The 20,000-nt window shown below is 49.0% G+C and overlaps 1 protein-coding gene across 1 annotated transcript in view; it reads left to right on the plus strand.

Annotated features, from left to right (window-relative positions):
* Positions 1-20,000, plus strand: part of galt (galactose-1-phosphate uridylyltransferase) — a 91,413-nt gene that overhangs the window by 69,981 nt on the left and 1,432 nt on the right. The window contains exon 10 of the mRNA XM_062554357.1: positions 15,688-15,842. Within this exon, the coding sequence (XP_062410341.1) occupies positions 15,688-15,842 (155 nt within the window). The remainder of the gene's footprint in view (positions 1-15,687; positions 15,843-20,000) is intronic.

Consider the following 20,000-nt stretch of genomic DNA (forward strand, 5'->3'; position numbering starts at 1 on the left):
GTGCAGTTTATGACCACTCCTCTCTTTCCGCGGGTGAAGATATAAAACCAGGGCCTAAGTGGCAGAGGACGTGATGTCATCATAAGTCAAAAGAACAGATGGCATCAAAAAGTGCCTTTCCAGTCAGGGGCACTCGATGCTTGAAATGCAGATTCATTTCATGAATGAACATGATGACGCCTTTCATGTGAAAGGAATGAAATTTCTCTTATCTCCGCTAAGTGTGTGTCTGAAGTGGGGGTCACATACATGAAGAACAAGGGCACATGGTTTTTGTTTTGGTCAAGTGTGTGTGAGAGTGAGCGAGCGAGCGAGCGAGTGAGTGTGTGTGTGTGTGTGTGTGTGTGTGTGTGTGTGTGTGTGTGTGTGTGTGTGTGTGTGTGTGTGTGTGTGTGTGTGTGTGTGTGTGTATATGTTTGTGTGTGTGCATTTGTTTGTGTGTGTGTGTGTATGTTTGTTTTGATCAAGTGCCTGATATTCAACAGATGCACGCAGAATAGGGCCATGTGATTAGTCACGCCAATTCAGTGTGTGTGTGTGTGTGTGTGTGTGTGCGTATATGTGTGTGTGATGGTGGTGGCGGCGCCTGAGATGGCTTTTCAAGGCATGGACTTGAGAATAATGATGAATATTTTAGCACCGGATCTACCCAGGCAGTGTTGACAGGCAGGAAAGGGACAGTAGTCATGCCGGTCTTGCGTATTGGAACCTAGACAAGCTCAAATGGTCACAGACATTCATCATTTACCCCCTCGCAGGGCAATAAAACTTACCCTCCGAAACAAGCCCTTTTAATGTAGCTTGGTGGGTAACAGGATATGGCTGTCCTTGGTTGAGTGTGTATGCAAGTGGCCGTAGTTAGAGCATGAAATTACGACCCTGAGACTTCTCAAAGACTTTTACGTCTTCACTCGGAGACCGGCTCAGTTGCACTCGCAGCTCCGGCGTCGTGCTGTTGTTTGGATCGCGGAATTACAGCGCCGTTTTCCAAAACTCAAACAACAACTTCGACCTCTGCTGTTTTTAAGATTAACGACGGCAAAACAGCATTATCCAAAGTGGATGGGGTGCAGCTGTTATTGCTATTGTTGTGTTGTGTTGTTGTTTTTTTTAACTAATGCCTGGTGTCATCAACTCAAGGAGCCTGTAGGGCAGCAGTCGCTTGCCTCTTGCCTTGAACTGCCCTCGGAATGCTTGTATCTTATTAAATCTCTCCTTGCGTTGGGGGCCCGAGCACATGCCCTCATCACTCTTACTTTATCATTATTTCTCGGCGTCTCCTGTCTTTTATGCTTCTGTAATGGGACACAGTGGAGCTTGACAAGAACAGTGGAGGATATATGAGGGAAGAAATGGGCTAACGATCTCCATAGCTCTTAAATCTGAGATGGACTCGGTCACTCTCCCTGCTCCTCCATCTGTTGGCCGGCGTCCCTCTGTCCCTCCTGTGTGTGTATGTGTGTGTGTGTGTGTGTGTGTGTGTGTGTGTGTGTGTTTGTGTGTGTGTGTGTGTGTGTGTGTGTGTGTGTGTGTGTGTGTGTGTGTGTGTGTGTGTGTGTGTGTGTGTGTGTGTGTGTGTGTGCGTGTCTGATCTGATGCCAGGTAATGGAAACACGTCGTTGACCAAGAGGCACACAGGCAGAAGGAACGCTTACTCGGCACAGTCTATAGTCACCGCAGGAGCACCCTGATCCCTTATTAGATTCAACATTAAAATGGATTCACTATAACCGCCAATTGGGTAAACCATGTACTATTTCAAACCTACAAGAATATTTCACGGACTGTAATTTAAAAACGTCTTGATTCATAAAGTCGTAGCTTAAGCTATGGAGTAAGTTAATATCCACTCTTAATGTACAGTACAGTGCCCCATACTGACAGGTGAAGGCCCACGTCCTGTTTTTAATTGAAGCTTGCCCATCTGCCCGAGTGCCTTTGATATATTTCACATGCACCATTTAGAATCCAACAGTCCTAGCTGTGAGTTCTGCATCCGAGGTAGTAAAAAAATCAGTGGGATGAAAGTTTTACACTTTTAATTGTGATTTCACACTTTCTGTTCTCTGCACACTCCATAAGTTTGGCCGGGGAAAAAAAAAAGAGAGTGACAGAGAGAAAAAGCGGAGGTGTGTTTGATTTGGTGACGAGGTCACCTTCTGTCCCTCGGAGTCTTCCGGAGCTCCATTAGCGGCTTCTTCTCGGCGTGTGATCATCTCGTCTGCTGTCATACTTCATTGATTGCTCCCAGAGAGCTACGCCTGCTCAAAACCCCTCGGCCTGTGGCTCGTCAGTAATTCTCCCTCCGAAATGAAGACCACACCACCATCTCCCGCCTCCGTCTCCACTTTCTTTTCTTTTCTTTTTAGCTCTATCTGTTTTCACTCTCTCTCCTCTCCTCCCCTCCCCCGTGCCTTATTAAAGATCATTTTGACGATTATTTTAGTAATATTAGCCATCCAGTTCTTGCTCCCCCTGCTCTGTAGGCTGATAATTGCGGAGAGCAATCATCTGCCAAACGCTCTCCTGGCCTGGAACAAAAGAAGTGGCTTAGTGTAGCTTTTCAATTATTTTAATGTTGGCAATGTAGACTCTGAGAAGTGTGAAGGAAATCCATTAAACACGTCTCGCTGAAACTGATGGAAGTTTTCTCGAGATACTTTTCTTGCCCCGGTTTTTATTTCCTGTCGTTGCTCCTGGGGCGGGTGGCGGTGGGGGGCGGGGGGGGGGGGAGCAGGGGGGGTAGTTATCTGCCCCTGAGAGGTGGGTAATGAGAATGGCCTTCGATAATGGCTGCCCATTAGCCAGTAGACCTCCTGGAGAGAAGAGAGTCACGGATATTTTAATTTCTCGCAAGGTGGGAGGCTTCGTTAAAGCCCTAGCTCGTTGGTACTGTGTCGAGGAAATAAGGTGTCAAATATTATTCATTAATAGAAAAGTGTATATTTATATCTGCCACAGTTTGCCCTGTGAATAAAAATGAGAGAAAAAAACACTAAAACGTCTATCTTGGTTCATTTTGGGATGCTGGGTGCTGCCTGTTGATTGATGGACGTGATGGAGGCGCTCAGAAGGCAAAGTGCTATTCGGACTACTTTCCAGAAATGTAATCTTTCAGCGTCCGCCTTTTTTCCATCCACCATGTTTGACAGACTGAGTGAAATCACTTCAGACGCAGCCAAGGCCAGCGAACAGAAACAACAATATTTCAAACTTATTCCCCGACTTATTTAACCACAGGACATGAAGGGTGGGTGGGGATGGGGGGGAGGGGGGGGGGGGGGTGTTCTCAGGACAGGACAAATTACTCGCATTACTGGGGAAATGGGAGGAGGCAGCACAGCAGTGCTGTGACCAGAGATAACCTTCCTGGCTGGGAGCTTCTTCCAGCACTTCTGTTGTACTGTCTCACACCATGGGGAGATGTTTGCTGTAGTTGCTTCTGAATGTCTGTGTTTTCCTTGCCTTTTTTTTTTTTTGGTACCGCGCGACAACACATTGTTTACTCCCCGGCCCCGCAGACAATCCAAGCAGACCATTTGGCTCGCGCCAGTGGCTGATAAAAGCCGCTCAGTCGTCTGTCCTCACGCCAGATCTAAGCGCTTATCCCCTCTTCACGTCCCCCGTACACAGATACGGAGAGAGAGAGAGAGCACCCCTCCATTTTCCTCTGTCCTCCTGTTCTCTGTGTCAGACGGATGTGGCTCATGTAAGGTGCAGTGCCAGCTCGTAGGCCTTGCTAAGCCTTGTGTCATAATGCACAACCTATTTGCAGTCCAGCGTTAGGCCTCTACGCGGAAATCAGAGGTGGAAAGTTTGAGTGCTTTAGATGTAGAGCCACAGTGGTCTTATTTGTCAGTGTGACTCTCTTGTCCATTTGTCCATGCGACTTGTAAACAAAAATCTGTGATGCTGGGCAGACTAATGATCACCTAGACACCTTTTACAACTAGAAAAGCACTCCGAGAGCGCAGATCTCCGCCAAACGCCTTAGTTCCCCCACATTTGTGGTTTGCACCAAAAATAATAAACACTTTTATGCTATCACCTTTCTTACATGGAATTTTTGTTACGTACAAAATACCACTAATAAGTTATACATACAATACAGTGAACAATACACGTAATGTTTTCTTTAACGTAATGTTCAGTTACTGAGTTCTAAACGACTCTATGCCTTTCGGACCGAGCCCAAAAGAGTCGATGCTTCTCAAGGTCTCAGCGGCGTCTTCTTCTGACGAGCCAGCACAGCGGTTGGTGATATGGGAGGAGAGGCCCAATTTTACACAGTAGAGTGCACAAACGATTGAGCGCTAGGAAAGCACAGTGCTTGTGAGGTGTACAACCATAAATCTGCCCTGGCTGATCTTCAGAGGCCCTCTTCCACAGCCGAGGGCCCGCTGGGTTATCGGTAGAGCGATTCCACTATTGATTTGCTCAAAAATCTGTGCTGTAAAGGCTTGGCTTTGGGAGATGATAGCCAACCAGCCCCAGCAAATCCACTTAAAGATGAACTGTAAAGGAAAGGCGGGAAATCTCACAGAAAGATGATAAGGCTTTTCACTGACCCTTATTAGACTCTGAGTACTTTGGATTGAGTTCTAAAGCGGCGAGGCACTTTGAAAAACTAGCCTTCTGCTCCGATATGCAAACGGCACAGTCTTTTTTTTTGTGCCTTTTTCTCTACATGAAAAGTCTTTTGGCTTCGACTCTAGAGAACTAGCTGGAAGCTTCAGTTCAGCTGAGGAATCTTTTACTGCGTGGAACAGTCCTGAACAAGGCCAGAACCCGTCTGATGGGAACATCATCCCACACCCATATGGCTTTTGTGGGAATAAGTGTAGTCTCGTAACTGCAGTCGGTGGAAGGCTCACCTCTCGGCCTCTCTCTCCACTTCGTGCTCCCCCTCCGAGTGGTGGTTCTCACCGGCAATTTCATCACCGGCAGATGAATTATCTTGGTGAAAGTGATGGTGACACCCGTAATGTGCTTTGGCCAGGGTTGTTTAAGTAAGCATGGAGGCATGCTGAATTACCCATGCACGGCTGTTAGTCCCAGCTCCGTTTCCTCTCTGGTTAGAGCGATCCTGACAGCGAAGCACCCTGTGAACGCCGTCGTGCCTGGATGGTCCAGAGCAAAGCCCCCCCCACCCCCCGTTCCCATCCCTGTCTCTTTCAGAGCTGCCCACACAAAGGCTTATGAAAGCAGGCCTGCTTTTTTTCCCTTCATCATTGTCTTGATATTGGAAGCCACAAGCCAGCAGGGGGGAAGATTCTGTTTTAACAAAGCTGCCAAGACCATTTTTCTTGCTATCTTCTCTCTCTCTCTCTCTCTCTCTCTCTCTCTCTCTCTCTCTCTCTCTCTCTCTCTCTGTTTCTGTGTCTTGAAGGAGAGCCCAAACATTTACGCGATGAATCCAGTTTGATTTTTCTCTCACGCAGTCCATCAAGAGCCAGCAAACTCGACTATTAGCATTTTGGCCTGACCGCGGCTCGACGGGCGCGTATATCACCGCGGCCACCCACACGTGGCCATTGTGACACAGTCGAGCGTTTGCACGGCTCATTGGCTGGAGGCCTCCCCTCCCCTTCAGGCCCTAAAGCTGGGCTCTAAAGCTCTCCTACGTACCCTTGAGCTCCAGGAGGGGGCCGCAGGGTGAAGACTGGACCGAGCTCCAGAGGCTTCAGGTTATTAATGTGGGAGAGAGGGACAGAGAGGTGGAGGGGGAGAAAGAGAGAGAATATAAGAGAGAAAGAGAATAAGAGTACGAAAGGAGAGAGGGGGAGAGAGATGGAGGGGGAGAGAGAGAGAATGTAAGAGAGAAAGAGCTGAAGGCGTTTGGTTGAGGTGCGCACATCCACAGAAACAATAATACAGGTGCTGGACAAAAGTGGTACGATGTGATTGATTGGTCCGCACACTGGGTATAAGCTCCAAAATACACTTTTTATTTTAATACATAAAAGGCAACGTTTCGATCCTCCAGTGGGATCGTCCTCAGGCGAGAAAGAGAGAAAGAGCTAGACATTTTGAGAGTAACAGTATGAACGGAGAGAGGGAGAGAGAGATGAAGGGGAGAGAGAGAGAGCGAAACAGTTGGACGTTTTGAGAGTAACAGAGAAGCTACACCGGGCACGTAACTGAAACGTTCTGTTCACGTAACATGTGAAATCCATTCCACTGTACACACCGGTATCATGTCTTGTGTAGCTACTTCCATTGATGATAGTGGAAGCTAATTGTTGCAGCAGACACAACATGAACGGAACGCTTCAGTTACACGCCTGGTGTAGATCCCCTGTTAGATTATTGGAGAGGGGGATAGAGAGAGAAGGAAAGAGAGGTGGTTGAAGGTAAATAGGAATTTATGAAAAGCCAGGGAGGGCCAGTGTGGCGGACTGTTGGGGGAAACGTAACATTACCAGGGATTACGTTACAGCTTTGTGCGAAACTTAGCCGAGATTTTCAATAAGTCCAAAAAATCTGCTTTTGAGAAATTGGGTGATGTAATGTGAGGAAATATGGGTTTGATTCTCTCACGATGGCCATTCTGGGTAGACGTGACAGGAGATCTCCCCAAAATCTAATGACTTTTGGCAGCTTAACTTCAATTGCATCCTCTAAGGCTGGGCTAGTTATTGATTGAGGACGACGGAATGGGAAGGAAGGAAAAAATATTAAAAGTGAAACACTTTATACTTGCCTCAGCATGACCATTCTGGGAGGGTATTGTGCACAATTAACTTTATAAATGCTCGTATTTTGTCATTGTTTGATGTAGATTTGCACAGATGTCATGAATTTCAACCAACTGTAAAAGTCATTTGATCTCTTCATCAGATCACACGAAGTGCGTCACATTTTAAAAAAAACGTATTTAAAAAATGTTTGAGTTTCTATTGCTCATGTTTTATTTCGTAATTTAGATTTGCACTTTTTCAGGGTTAATGAAATTCTGCCTACTGAGGGAGTTTGAGAGAGAGAGAGAGGGAGGGAAAAAGCGAACGACTGAGGGAAGGAGTGGGTGAGAGGGATATGGATGGATGATGATGCTATTTGGCTGGTTCCTGCTGTCTGTCTCTCTCTCTCTCTCTCCCTCCCTCTCTCTCTCCCTCTATCTCTCCCACTCCCCCTCTCTCCATCTCCCACTCTCTCCCTCGCTCTCTCTCTCTGTCTCTTTCTCTCTATCTCCCACTCTCTCTCCCTCTCTCCCTCTCTCTCTCTCTCTCTCTCTCTCTCTCTCTCTCTCTCTCTCTCTCTCTCTCTCTCTCTGACCAGCAGGTGAGGCGTTGTTGGCATGGGCTCAGGGTGATGAAGTGATTGGGACTTGCTGTAGTTAACACCCAGCGCCTTAATGGGGAAATCTGTTGAGGGAGAAAGAGAGGGAAGGACAGGGAGAGAGAGAGATAAAAAAGAACGGCACAATAGAATGAAAGAATGTGGACAGAGGAAGATATTGAGAGATACAGAGCATAGAAGAGGAGAGAGAGAGATGGAGAGAATGAGGAAATATATTCTAACTTCCTTGGTTTAGCTGTTACAATTCAAGAAGCTCTATGCTGCATAAAGTGTTACTAAACTACTTTGGAGTTCACAAACACTCCCCCATCCCATCCACACGCACACACACACACACACACACACACACACACACACACACACACACACACACACACACACACACACACACACACATGTCCTCGTGTTCGCGGGCATCTGGGTGTTGGCAAGCTGGCACGGCCTCCTAAACAAATGGAGTTCAACTGAAATAGTTTTCATTAGACCTCAGTCTCCCCGGCGGGCACCCAGCAGGAATGCGAACGCGTCGGAGTGATTTTCTCGGCGCGTCCGAGCCGCTGACCTCCAGCGAGACGCTAATCAGCGAGAGGAAGACGCCGATCCCCTCGCTCTCGCCCGCCCGGCGCCCGGAGAAATCAGCCAATTTATTTATCTTGTTTGTTTCGCCGCTACGCATCGGCACGCCGGGGAAAAGACGAGGCTGTGGCCAGCGCTCCTCGTCCCACTCCGCCTTTTACTTTCCCGAGAACATCGAGTCGTCCGCGCGTTTCGTTTTTTATTCCTGCGGAGTTGCGGCCGACAGAGCAGGGGTTGTCATGAGCGCCAGAGGCTGACCCTTCCTCTGCTCTCCTCTCCGCTCCGCTCCTCTCTGGGTTGTTATTGCTGGAGGACGGTCCACCTGACGCGAGCTCAGTGACGGCTGGCAGAGTGTGTGTGCTCGTGTGAGGAAGGATACAGGGCTTCTGCCCACAGAGCATGGAGAGGATATAGGACTCAGATCCAGATGGCTATGGCAGTCATGCTTGTGCCTATCTCGAAATGCTCTCTCTGTGTGTGTGTTTGTGTGTGTGTGTGTGTATGTGTGTGTGAGAAAGTCAAATCCTTTATTTTTTTCCGCTTTTTGTGGGTTGTACTTAAACACACATTGTCTTTTGCTCTCTCTCTTTCTTTCTCTCCCTCTCTCTCTCTATTTCTGTCTCTTTTTTTCTCTCTCTCACACACAGGCACACAACACACATACTGACTGACACACACACACACACACACACACACAGACACATGAAGGTGCCATTTTAGCTTCCGTTTTATTTTTCCTCCGTCTCTTTCATTTTTCTCGTTCTCGTTCTCCATGGCCTCGCTCGTTCCTCCGGCATCCTCCGCTCTGTTGTCACAGTGAACACCCAGCCGGCCAGCCATCCACACGCAGATTAAAGCCGGCTATTTTCGGCGGCGGCGGCGCGGAAAGGTCGCCTGGTATTATTTTTGGTGGCGTCTGCGTCGGAGGGACGTTTTCTGCTTCTCGGCGTTACACGTGTTAGTGAGCGTTCTCTCCTCGGGGCTGGGTCGTCGTCGTCGACGACACCGCCACCGTGAAACTTCCCGCCTCCCGACTGCATGTGCTGCGTGGTTTCACTACCACGGACGCCCTAATTGGACTGGAAGCGCTTCTTTCATTTAGTCGCTCTGAGCCACAGGGAGAGAGAAAAAAAAGGGAAAAAGAAAAGCGCATTTAATAAAGAACGTCGTTTTATCTGCACTCATGAAAGAGGTCGGGGTGGCGGGTTTTTTTCTCTCTCCTCTCTCCAATTGCGCTCATTACTTCTGGGGAAAATATTTGTTTTTTTTTGTTTTTGTTTTTTTTCCCCTCTTCTCATATGAAGAACAAAGGGCTCGTTCAGAGGCGATGTTCTTAATTAGCCTGCGTTTCTGATGCGTTTTCAGCCGAAGCGCACTGAGGTGGCTCTAGTGGAGCACCAGTAGGCATAGCTTTGCGTCAGTGTGTGTATGCGCAGCAGTGTGTGTGGTGTGTGTGGAGCTCCAGTAGGCATAGCTTTGCGTCAGTGTGTGTATGCGCAGCAGTGTGTGTGGTGTGTGTGTGTGGAGCTCCAGTAGGCATAGCTTTGCGTCAGTGTGGGCTATGCTGCAAGTGCCTTCCTTGTCAGGGGCTTCCATCAGAGGCGTTCAGAAGATGAATACGTTCAGTTGTTTTCACTGACTGGTTTGATAATGACACACTGAGTTTTGTTTAGTGAGCATGGGTATCTCTCTCTCTCTCTCTTTCTCTCTCTTTCTCTCTCTACCCGCCCTTTGTTCTGTCTCACCCACTATCTTTCTCTGGCTGTTCACCACTCTTTCTTTTTCTCTCTCCCCTGCCTTTGTCTCTCTCTCTCTCTCCCTCTCTCTCTCTCTCTTTCTCTCATTTATTTCTCTCTCTCTTGTTTGCCGCTTCCTGTGTCTTCATTTCTCCCATCTGAGCCCCAGGAAACATTCACAAGTTGCCCTCTGTATCAAAACACCAAACACACACACACACACACACACACACAAACACACACACACACACACACCACCCTTTTGTTCGACCCTCCATACGTCCACCCTCTTCTACCAAGGCTGCACTGAGATGTTAGCAGAGGTGAACCTCTGAGTTGAAAATTGAAGAGGAGCTGATGCCTGACTTCATCGTGCTCTATAACAGTGAGGGAGATTTCCAGCAATTAGAAAACACTTTAGCTCTCAAACGTCTGCTCAAGTTGTTATTGTCCAACTGGCTATAGCTGTACTGTAGACATGTAGACATGACAAGATGACTTTTGTCCGTGACCTCTGAGGTCAACCTTCCTTAGGGAGTCTGCAGTAATGACAGCTTTTCCTTATCGTGACAGCTCTGTAATCCATCAAGAATATTATGTTTATTCTGTTTTAGTCCTACAAATAATAGTAAGACTTTGTCTACGAGAGACTTGTTGCCCTCATGCTCGCTAGGAAGCTTGTGTGTTTGTAACCTGTCTCCGGCGTCATGAATAGCCCTACGGTTGGCTAGCTTGTGCGTTACTTTTTGCCTTTTTGTGGATTAATACTTGATTTCGACCACAACAGTTTAATGTGTTATGGTGATATGATTATCGAAGGGGTTGCATTGGCTGGTTTGGATTATTGGAGGAGTAGCTATCCTCCCATCCCCCAATATTTTCAGCTCATGGGTGAGTGGTCCGGACGATTTGAAGGATCTGACCTGGGTTCTGGTGTGCACCCCCAGGACCTGTTTCATCTCCCACACACCCGGTGGAGGTCTGGCGTGTGTGTGTGTGTGTGTGTGTGTGTGTGTGTGTGTGTGTGTGTGTGTGTGTGTGTGTGTGTGTGTGTGTGTGTGTGTGTGTGTGTGTGTGTGTGTGTGTGTGTGTGTGTGTGTGTGTGTGTGAACCATCCGATCTGAAATTCATGCCACGTTGGCGGCTGTTTTTCTTCCACCACCTCACTCCCCCTTTCCGCAGTAATGAAATGCATTTCGCATCGAATAATTCAATCAGCCGACTGAGAGGTGGAGGCGTTTTATGAATCCATTTATTTAGTGGGAAAACAAGATGAACGCCGGAAAACGCCCGGCAATGTCCGCGCGCCGTCATGCCACATAATTCAAGTGCATATTCGGAAATTAATGCCCGGCTCTCTTAACTAACAAATACCCGGGCCTGAAAGTTTTCTTGTTTTCTATTTACTTGGGTGGCATTTGGGAGCGTGTGTGTGTGTGTGTGTGTGTGTGTGTGGTATTCAGGAGCGTGGGGCGGAGGGGGAAATGCATTACTCCTCTAGCGACGGCCTCGCCAAAGCGCATCAAGGACAAATCAACTTGGTAATAAGGCCAAATTGGACGGACAGACCACATTCACAAACACCCGCATTGCCAACGCGCTGGCTTCCTGTTCACTTCTAACAACCCCCCTGTGTGTGTGTGTGTGTGTGTGTGTTTACATTATATGTGTGTGTGTGTGTGTGTGTGTGTGTGTTGTGGTTGTGGCTGAGGTTGTGGTTGTTCTGAATAATCGTGATGAGTACTGCGGGGTCAGATCGGGTCAGTAAAACACATTCATTAATATCAGCAGGCTCTGTGCTCCTGTCGGAGATCTGGTGGGGTTGGGGGTGCAGGTGAGGTGAGGTAAACCCATTAGGACAGGCTGCACTGCACACACACACACACTCACAAGCACACACATGCACACAAACACGCACACACAACCTTACCCAGTGCGTGTTGCAGAGCTGTGAGCTGCTCTTTGGTCCTCAGCATGTATGCTGGAGCTGTGTGTGTGTGTGTGTATGTGTGTGTGTGTGTGTGTGTGTGTGCGCGCGTGTGTGTGTGTGCGCGTGCGTGCGTGCGTGCGTGTGTGTGTGTGCGCTCGTGCTCTTTGGTCCACTGCTGTCAGGCGTGTTAATGCTGTCAGCTGGACGCTGCTCATTAGCGTCCCCGTGGCTAATTTCTCTGTCCACGCGTCGCCCGGCAGATTAAGAGCTTTAGCGACGGAAGCCTCCGTAGCAGCAACGCCGGCGTCCCAGCGAGAGAGCGGCACTGCGCGGTGTAAACAAAAACAAAAACAAACATCCTATAGGAGTGCCCGACCCGTCGTCCGTAGCCCGCCGAGAGCCAACCCCCTCCCTGCCCGCTCGCCCGCTCGGCCGCTTGCCCGGCAGGAGGACATTGAGTCTGTTCCGGTGGCAGGCTGGCAGCGTCGTTTCAGTGTCCAATTAACACAGGACTCCACCGCGCGCAGACACGCTGTCTCGGGGGGTTGACGCTCACACAGACGAGGGAAGCAGACGTTTGAAAAGCCACAACGCAGTGCTCCTGCTTGGTTTCTCTCTCTCTCCCTCTCTCTCTCTCTCTCTCTTTCACTCTCTCTCTTTCACTCTCTCACTCCTCTCTCTCTCTCTCTCTCTCTCCCTCTCTCTCTCTTTCTCTCTCTCTCTCCCCCTGTCTGTCTCTGACCTCCATACTGGGTCGGCTGGATTATGTGCAGCGGGTATGCGTAGCGGGCGGGTGTAGCGGGTATGCGTAGCGGGCGGGTGTAGCGGGTATGCGTAGCGGCCCTGAGTTAACCGACCCTGGCGCTGTTTGCCCTGGCGCGGGCATGGGCACGGGCACGAGACAGAAGGCCAGCCGCGGGGCACAGCGCAGCGCAGTGTGTGTGTGTGTGTGTGTTTACATTATATGTGTGTGTGTGTGTGTGTGTGTGTGTGTGTGTGTGTGTGTGTGTGTGTGTGTGTGTGTGTGTCTGGCGCTGTTTGCCCTGGCGCGGGCGCGGGCGTGGGCACGGGCACGAGACAGAAGGGCACCCGCGGGGCACAGCGCAGCGCAGCGGGCGAGAGGGGAGACGAGACTTAAACGCAGACCAGGAGACGAAACCTGAGATTGAGTGGACTTCACCCACACATGGAGCGAGTGATGGAGGGGGGGGGGATGATGAGGAGGAGGAGTGAGAACGAAACATAAAAAGAAGAGAGAGAGAGAGAGAGAGAGAGGGAGAGGGAGAGAGAGAGAGAGAACAACCTCAGTTAGAAGGAAAAGAAATAAGAAAGAAAAAGGGGGTGAAACGTCAACAAAAAAAAAGTCTGCAGAGGAAATGAACAGATGTTTTGAGGCGACCAAACTGGATGAAGGCGATTTAAAATTGCATGATACTCTTCATTTATTACTCAAGGGTGGGGGGTGGATGGGGTGTGGGGGGTTGTGGTGGTGGCAAGGGGGGGGGTGGGGGTGTTGTGGGGGAGTCGTGGTAAGAGAGTGAGTTGGAGAAAGGGAGAGAGGCCAAACCTACGGTGGGTTCTCACAGCCGGTTTCATAAGTTGATCTGCAGCACAGCCAAACACACACACACACACACACACACACACACACACACACACACACACGCACGGCTGGAGCAGTGGCCTCAGAAGAGCCTCAGAAGCCATAATGAGGGGTGGGCAATACACACACACACACACACACACACACACACACACCATAATGAGGGGTGGGGGTGGGACAGAGAGTGCCTGGGATGAGATATTGGCAGGTTTTGATTTCCGAGGGTCAAAGAGTGGCCAGAGAGTTGTCAGCTCTCCGCTGGTTGTGTGTGTGTGTGTGGGTGTGTGCGTGTGTGTGTGTGTGGGTGTATATGTGTGTGGGTGTGTCTGTGTGCATGCACAAACCTAAATCATATTTTATAAAGCACAGACAGAGGGCAAACGCTTGGCTTATTCATTCATGTCTTGCTGGGGAACTTGGCAGGGTAGGGAAGGCTACAGTAGGATGAGGTGGTGCGGTTAGTGTTTATGACGATAATTAAATAATACAAGTTGCTATGCAAGAGTCATTTTAGCAGAGTGGGTAGATGGTGCCACAGCCATTGCCAACATGCGTGAAGAGAGAAAAGTCTTGGGCTACTTGCCATGGACACAAAACACATTTGATATGTTGATATTTGATGTTGTTCTAATTATTATTAACGCTAAATGCAGGCCTCTGAACTTTATTTTGAGCCCATTTTCAATGAATATAGTGATCAAATGCAGTAAGTCACTTTGGACATAAGCATCTGCCAAACACCATGGCCGTAGCCATAACCGTTAAAGCCAGTCTGTCCCTCGAGCGCTGAAATCCTTTGTGACCCTACGTTTATTTTGGGGCGGTCAGAGTTCCGAGATTGGCGCGCGGCTATTCATCCTGTCCTTGCTGTGTCACCGTGATCATAAATACGACGCGCTCCTGCTCAGTCAGCATTCGGTATTTATTGTTGTGATTTGAGGACTCTTGCTGGGGCTCCCCTGTGGCCGCCTCTAAGAAAGAGGACTTTCAACGCGCTGACTCAGCACTTCACTGCTGCCGGGCCTAAATGCTGTTTTGGGAAAGAACCGCATTATTATTTTTGTCATTATTAGTACAGGCCTTTTTTTTGGTGCCAAACAGATATCTATCTATCTATCTATCTATCTACAGTATCTATCGATCTATCTATCTATCTCTGTGTATAGTTCATATATTTTGTCGATGTATTTTGTGATATGTAAACAAGAAGGTGGGGTACTGTTGCGCTCTAGATGAAAGTCTTTTTAAACAGGTGCGTCAAACCAAAAGATATCAGAAAAAGGCAGGGTTCGCACTCTGAAAAAATAGTAGACAAAGTCTTTGTTGAAGAAGATTTTACTGAAGGTGAGCAGACGTTTCAGCCATTAGGCTATTCTCAATGCTCAACAACTAGAAAGGCACTCAAAGAACACAGACCTCCGCCAAGCGAAAACATATTCGCCTCCTGGATCCAGACGGTGATATGGATCACTCCCAAATTTAATCGTTTCTTCCTTATCTTCCCTGAAAATTTAATCGAAATCCATCCATAACTTTTGGAGTTATCTGGCAAACAAACAAACAAACTGACAAACAAACAAACAAACAAACCCCGATGAGAACATGGCCTCCTTGGCGGAGGGAACAACAGCAACAACAACAGCAACAGCAAACAGCAACAGCAACAGCAACAACAAGATACATCAGTTGTGAATCCTGGGCTGGGTGTGTGTGGTGAAAGGTCAGGCGAGGTCAGCGTGTACGAGTCTGCCCGGGCCTGGACACCTCCCAGCAGGAGATTAAAGTTCTCACTTGTGGTTCAGTTCAACGTGTCTAATCCCATATAGCACACACTAGCCGTTATCTCCGTTGTTGCTATCTCAGTTTTCATTGTAAGTGCAGGGCGTTTTTTCTTTTATACATGTTGTTCCTCACGCTATGGTGGTGAACATTTGGACGTGCATGAGTCCCCGTGTGGATATGGTGAGGTCTTAAAAACCCAGCAAGAACAGTGAAATCACTCCAACACCATCTTAAGCCTCGAACACAGAAAGAGCTCTTTTGTTGCTCTGCGCAAAAAAAAGAGAAGGAAAAAAAACACATTTGTCAATTACACTGTAGTTCTGTTTCAAGGAAGATTTCTTTTAACCAGCTAAATGTGTCTTGATTTGAAGCAGATTTTCATGAGCATGACCTTGCCTATGCTTCTTGCGTTTTTTGCACCTGGCTTTTTGTTATTTTCCCGTTCGTCTGAAATGATACATCTTGTCTCCATTTGGTTTTAACATCTTCCTCATGTCTCTATTTTCATTTCCAGAAATATCACAGCAGTGTGCCAAGTTCAAACACTCACATTCTCTCTCTCTCTCTCACACTCACACTCACACACACACACACACACACACACACACGAACACACGCACACACACACAAAATCGGGAAAAAAAGCAGCATTGTGCTTTGCAATTTGATTACCTTGATTCATTTGCATGTTGTTCATTGTTTTCTTGCTTTTGGTTGTTTACCTGTTTGTTTGTTTGTTTGTTTGTTTACTTGTTTACCAGGTGCCCCCACCGGTGCCCAGCTGGCGGAGGACGTGTCCCACTGGCAGCTCCACGCCCACTACTACCCGCCGCTGCTGCGCTCTGCCGCCGTGCGCAAGTTCATGGTGGGCTACGAGATGCTGGCGCTGCAGCAGCGGGACCTCACGCCCGAGCAGGTGAGACGCCAACGCCAACGCCAACGCCAACGCCAACGCCAACGCCAACGTCAACGGCAGCGACGCGCCACGGGGCATCGGCGGCGATTATCGGCGGCCACCACAGGGTGCCACGGGCAGTGCCAGTGTAGCAGGGCTTCTCTAGTTCCCCTCAGCGATCTGTCCTCCTTACCGTAATTTCCCGACTATTAGCCGCGGCTTATACATTGATTTTGCACATTTATTTCCAGCTATGAGGCTAATACAGGGGGCCAGTTAATATGGTGTTAATATGGTTTGGTTTCTTTTAACTTGCATAAAACACTGCCCTGCGGCTTATACACAATGCGGCTTACATGCGGGAAATTACTGTAATACATAACACAGTAGCCTGGCAAGCCAAACTATACAGAAATGTATAGTCTGGGGTCGGACCATTCACAGAGCTGAAGCCTGGGGGTGGGATGAACCGGTGTCTTTCAAACTACTCTGCACGTAATAGGCAAGCATTTGTGACCAATCGTAGCCAGTCGGCAAAACGGCAAATACATAACGATTTAAAACGAATGACTTGAGTGCTTCTTTCTGCTCGACCTTCAAAGAAAAGCCCAAGTCTAACTCTTCCAAAGCCGATTAAAACGAGCGCGCTTTGTTAGCCTCATCCATCTTTCGTTTTTCTCTATGGTTGTGCAACACGGTCTCACACCCAACCCGTCGAACGAGGACACGTGGGCCAGCCCCCTGGTGTCAACATCGGAAGCCGAAGGTGAGCTAAGGCGGGCTCAAGGACTCCGTACACAGATAGAGCGTTCTGATTGGATAGGCTGGCCTTGAGTCGAACGCATGCTTGGCCTCAACAGTGCGACCCTAGACCATCCCAAATGACTAATCTATTAACTATAAGAAACGCCGATGACCTTAGAGACGTCATAAGTTGTTATCACAGCTGAAGAGTGCGACTTATGTCCAGGATCAAAATCCAGACCACTCCATTCTACTTCCTTCGTGACTGGCCCTGACTAACGTTCCATTACCCTTTCAATTGCCCCTCCCTAACCCTTCACCCCCCCTCCCTGCCCCCCCTGCACCCCTACACACATCCTAGAGTGTGGACCGTCCACCCCTCACTGGGCACTCAGCCTCTCCTGACGCCCCCCCCCCCCCTTACAGCGGCATGTTAATTGGAAGTGGGTCCCTTCAGGTCGGACTTCACGTGAGCGTTATTAACTTTTTTTTAATGTAGGCGAAGTGGCCGCGCTTTGTGTCGGGGCAAAGAGGAGAGCGAGACGACGGTAGGCAGAGGCGGCGGCCAAGTCTGAGTCGGACTCCGAGTCCGAGTCGTCGTGACAACGGCGGCGGAGAGCTCTGTAATCTCCGGCAGACAGGCGGGCGGTCCATCGGTCAGAGCTCTGGGCATCCTGGCCTCCCGCTGCTCGACGGTGCTTGGCAGTGGTGTCACGTCGGGGAGCTTTAAATCTGCCCCATACGATGCCCACTTAGCCCCGCGCACCGAGAGGCCCTGTCAGCACCGCTCCCTGGAGGGGACGAGATGGAAATGGAAATTCAACTCTCTCTTTCTCTTCCTTATTCTCTCTATCTCTCTCTCTCTCTCATCTCTCCATTCGGCTCTCTCTTTCACTCTCTAGCCATCAATTCTCAAGCGTAAACTCCTTTTCTCCCTTCTTATTCTCTCCCTCTCTCTCTCTCTCTCTCTCTCTCTCTCTCTCTCTCTCTCTCTCTCTCTCTCTCTCTCTCTCTCTCTCTCTCTCTCTTTCACTCTATCATCAATTCTCAAGCGTAAACTCCTTTTCTCCATTCTTGTTCTCTCCCTCTCCCTCCCTCTCTCCCTCTCTCTCTCTCTCTCTTTCTCTCACTCACTCTATCTACCCATTCTCAAGCATAGACTCCTTTTCTCCCTGCTCTCCTTATTTTATCAGCTCTATTCTTTTCTTGCTTTTTTTCAGACCACATCCCTCTCTCCATTATTTTTTTCTCTTTCTCTTTTAGAACTTTCTCTTTCTTAGCTTTCTCTCTCTCTCTTTCCGCTTTTCTGTCTTTTGTAGCTCTTTCTCTCTTTCTTAGCTTTCTCTCTCTCTTTCTGCTTTTCTGTCTTTTGTAGCTCTTTCTCTCTTTCTTAGCTTTCTCTCTTCCACTTATTCTCTCTCCTCATCCCCCCATTTCTCATCTTTCTGCTACTGCCTATGAGATGTCTCACTCTCTCGCCCTCACATTCAATGAGCTTTATTGGCATGACTGTAAAAATTACATATATTGCCAAAGCAATATGATGTGGTTCTCTCTCTCTCACCCTCTCTCTCTCTCACCCTCTCTCCCTCTCTCTCTCTCTCTCTCTCTCCCCTCCCCTGTGCCCACGGGTGCAGTGTACCCTGGCACTGTCTGAGTAGAGGGTGCTGCCGTGTCCATCGGAGTGCCAGGCTGATTGATGCCATCTGGGCAGATTGATTGATAGCTTGATCAAATTACCGGCCAACTCCGATCTGCACCCTGTCATTCTGTCTCTCTCTACCTCCCCCCTTTGCTTCCTCTCTCTCTCTCTCTCTCTCTCTCTCTCTCTCTCTCTCTCTCTCTCTCTTCTCCTCCTCCCCTTCTCCCTCTGTCTCCCACCTCTCTCTCTCTTTCTCTCTCTCTCCCTTTCTCTATATGTCCCTCTCTCTATCTCCCATTTCTCTCTCTCTCTCTCTCTCTCTCTCTCTCTCTCTCTCTCTCTGTTAACTGGCAATGATCGGACATGCTGTGTCTGCCAGGGCCGGTGGGCTCGGAGGCTGACCATTGCCTCAGGACTGACCCCAGATATCAATCTGTGTTTGTTAGTGCCGCTTTGTTGTCTTCCACGCTGCCTCCCCATGTTATCAGCAGCTGGCAGGTGGCACTCACTGCAGTCAGACTGCAGGGCTCAACACACCAAGGTCACTGTCATCTGGACCCAAGGTCACTGTCATCTGGACCCAAGGTCACTGTCACCTGGACCCAAGGTCACTGTTACCTGGACCCAAAGTCACTGTTGTGTGGATCCAAGGTAATTTTCATCTGGACCCAAGGTCACTGTCACCTGGACCCAAGGTCACAGTCTCCTGGACCCAAGGTCACTGTCTCCAGGACCCAAAGTCACTGTTGTGTGGATCATTTTCATCTGTACCCAAGGTCACTGTCATCTGGACTGAAGGTCTCCATAGAGGTTTCCGTATAACAGGGTATAGGGGAGACATTTGCATCACCCAGACCACATCCTGCGTTTCATTTGAATAATGTGTAGTGGCGCAACATGTCACCCATGCAATAGCTTCCCCAGTAGGGCTTACAGTACAGTACCCAACGCTGAGGATCCTTAGACAAACAGTAGTGGTTCACCTAAGAGGACTTGCACTCATGTTGAGCAGCTTGGGGAGTTGGGTGTAGTTTTCGCTCCACAGTGGCTCTCGATTGTTGAGCGTCGGACTGATGCCAGTGAGTGTGTCGGGACGGGCTGTGAACGTTCCACAGGTCCATTAGAGGAGGCGAACGCTGCATAAAGAGCCTAACAGAGCCGGCATTCCTCCCTTCTTTAGGGCCTCCATTTCTCCCTTTTAATCTTTAAGCACTCTTCAGGCTTCATGATTGAATAGTTTTCGCTTTGAATATCACAACGCCGCTCCTCATGATTTAATGTGCTGTAACATTTATTACGCCTCTGTGAAACCCCCTCGATGTGGGCACACACACACAGACACACACACACACACACACACACACACACACACACACACACACACACACACACACACAGACACACACACACACACACCGGCAAAGTCCCGTGGTGCTGAGCGCTGGCGGCGTTTATGAGTGCGACCTGCCACTTAGCTCCCGAACGCTATCAAACGGCGCGGAGGAGCAGCGGTGAGAAATTAAACCTACTAGGAGGAGGGAGAGATGGAGAGGGGGACACAGAGAGGGAGAGAGAGAGGGATGGAGGGATGGAGGGATGGAGAGAGATGGATGGATGGAGGCGGGAGCGGGGGGTCCCCAGCCAGGAGATTGGATCAGGAAATGACAGTGGCTGTAGGACATTTAATCAATCTGACTGTCTCAGGTTTTCACCCGTTTAGAGTCTGCCAGCTCCGAAAAGGGTAGAAAAAAAGGGTAGACGTGAAGGTGGACGCTGTGTCCTGCTTAGTGTGG

Source organism: Sardina pilchardus, chromosome 14 (genome assembly GCF_963854185.1).
Source record: "Sardina pilchardus chromosome 14, fSarPil1.1, whole genome shotgun sequence".
NCBI lineage: Eukaryota > Metazoa > Chordata > Actinopteri > Clupeiformes > Clupeidae > Sardina > Sardina pilchardus.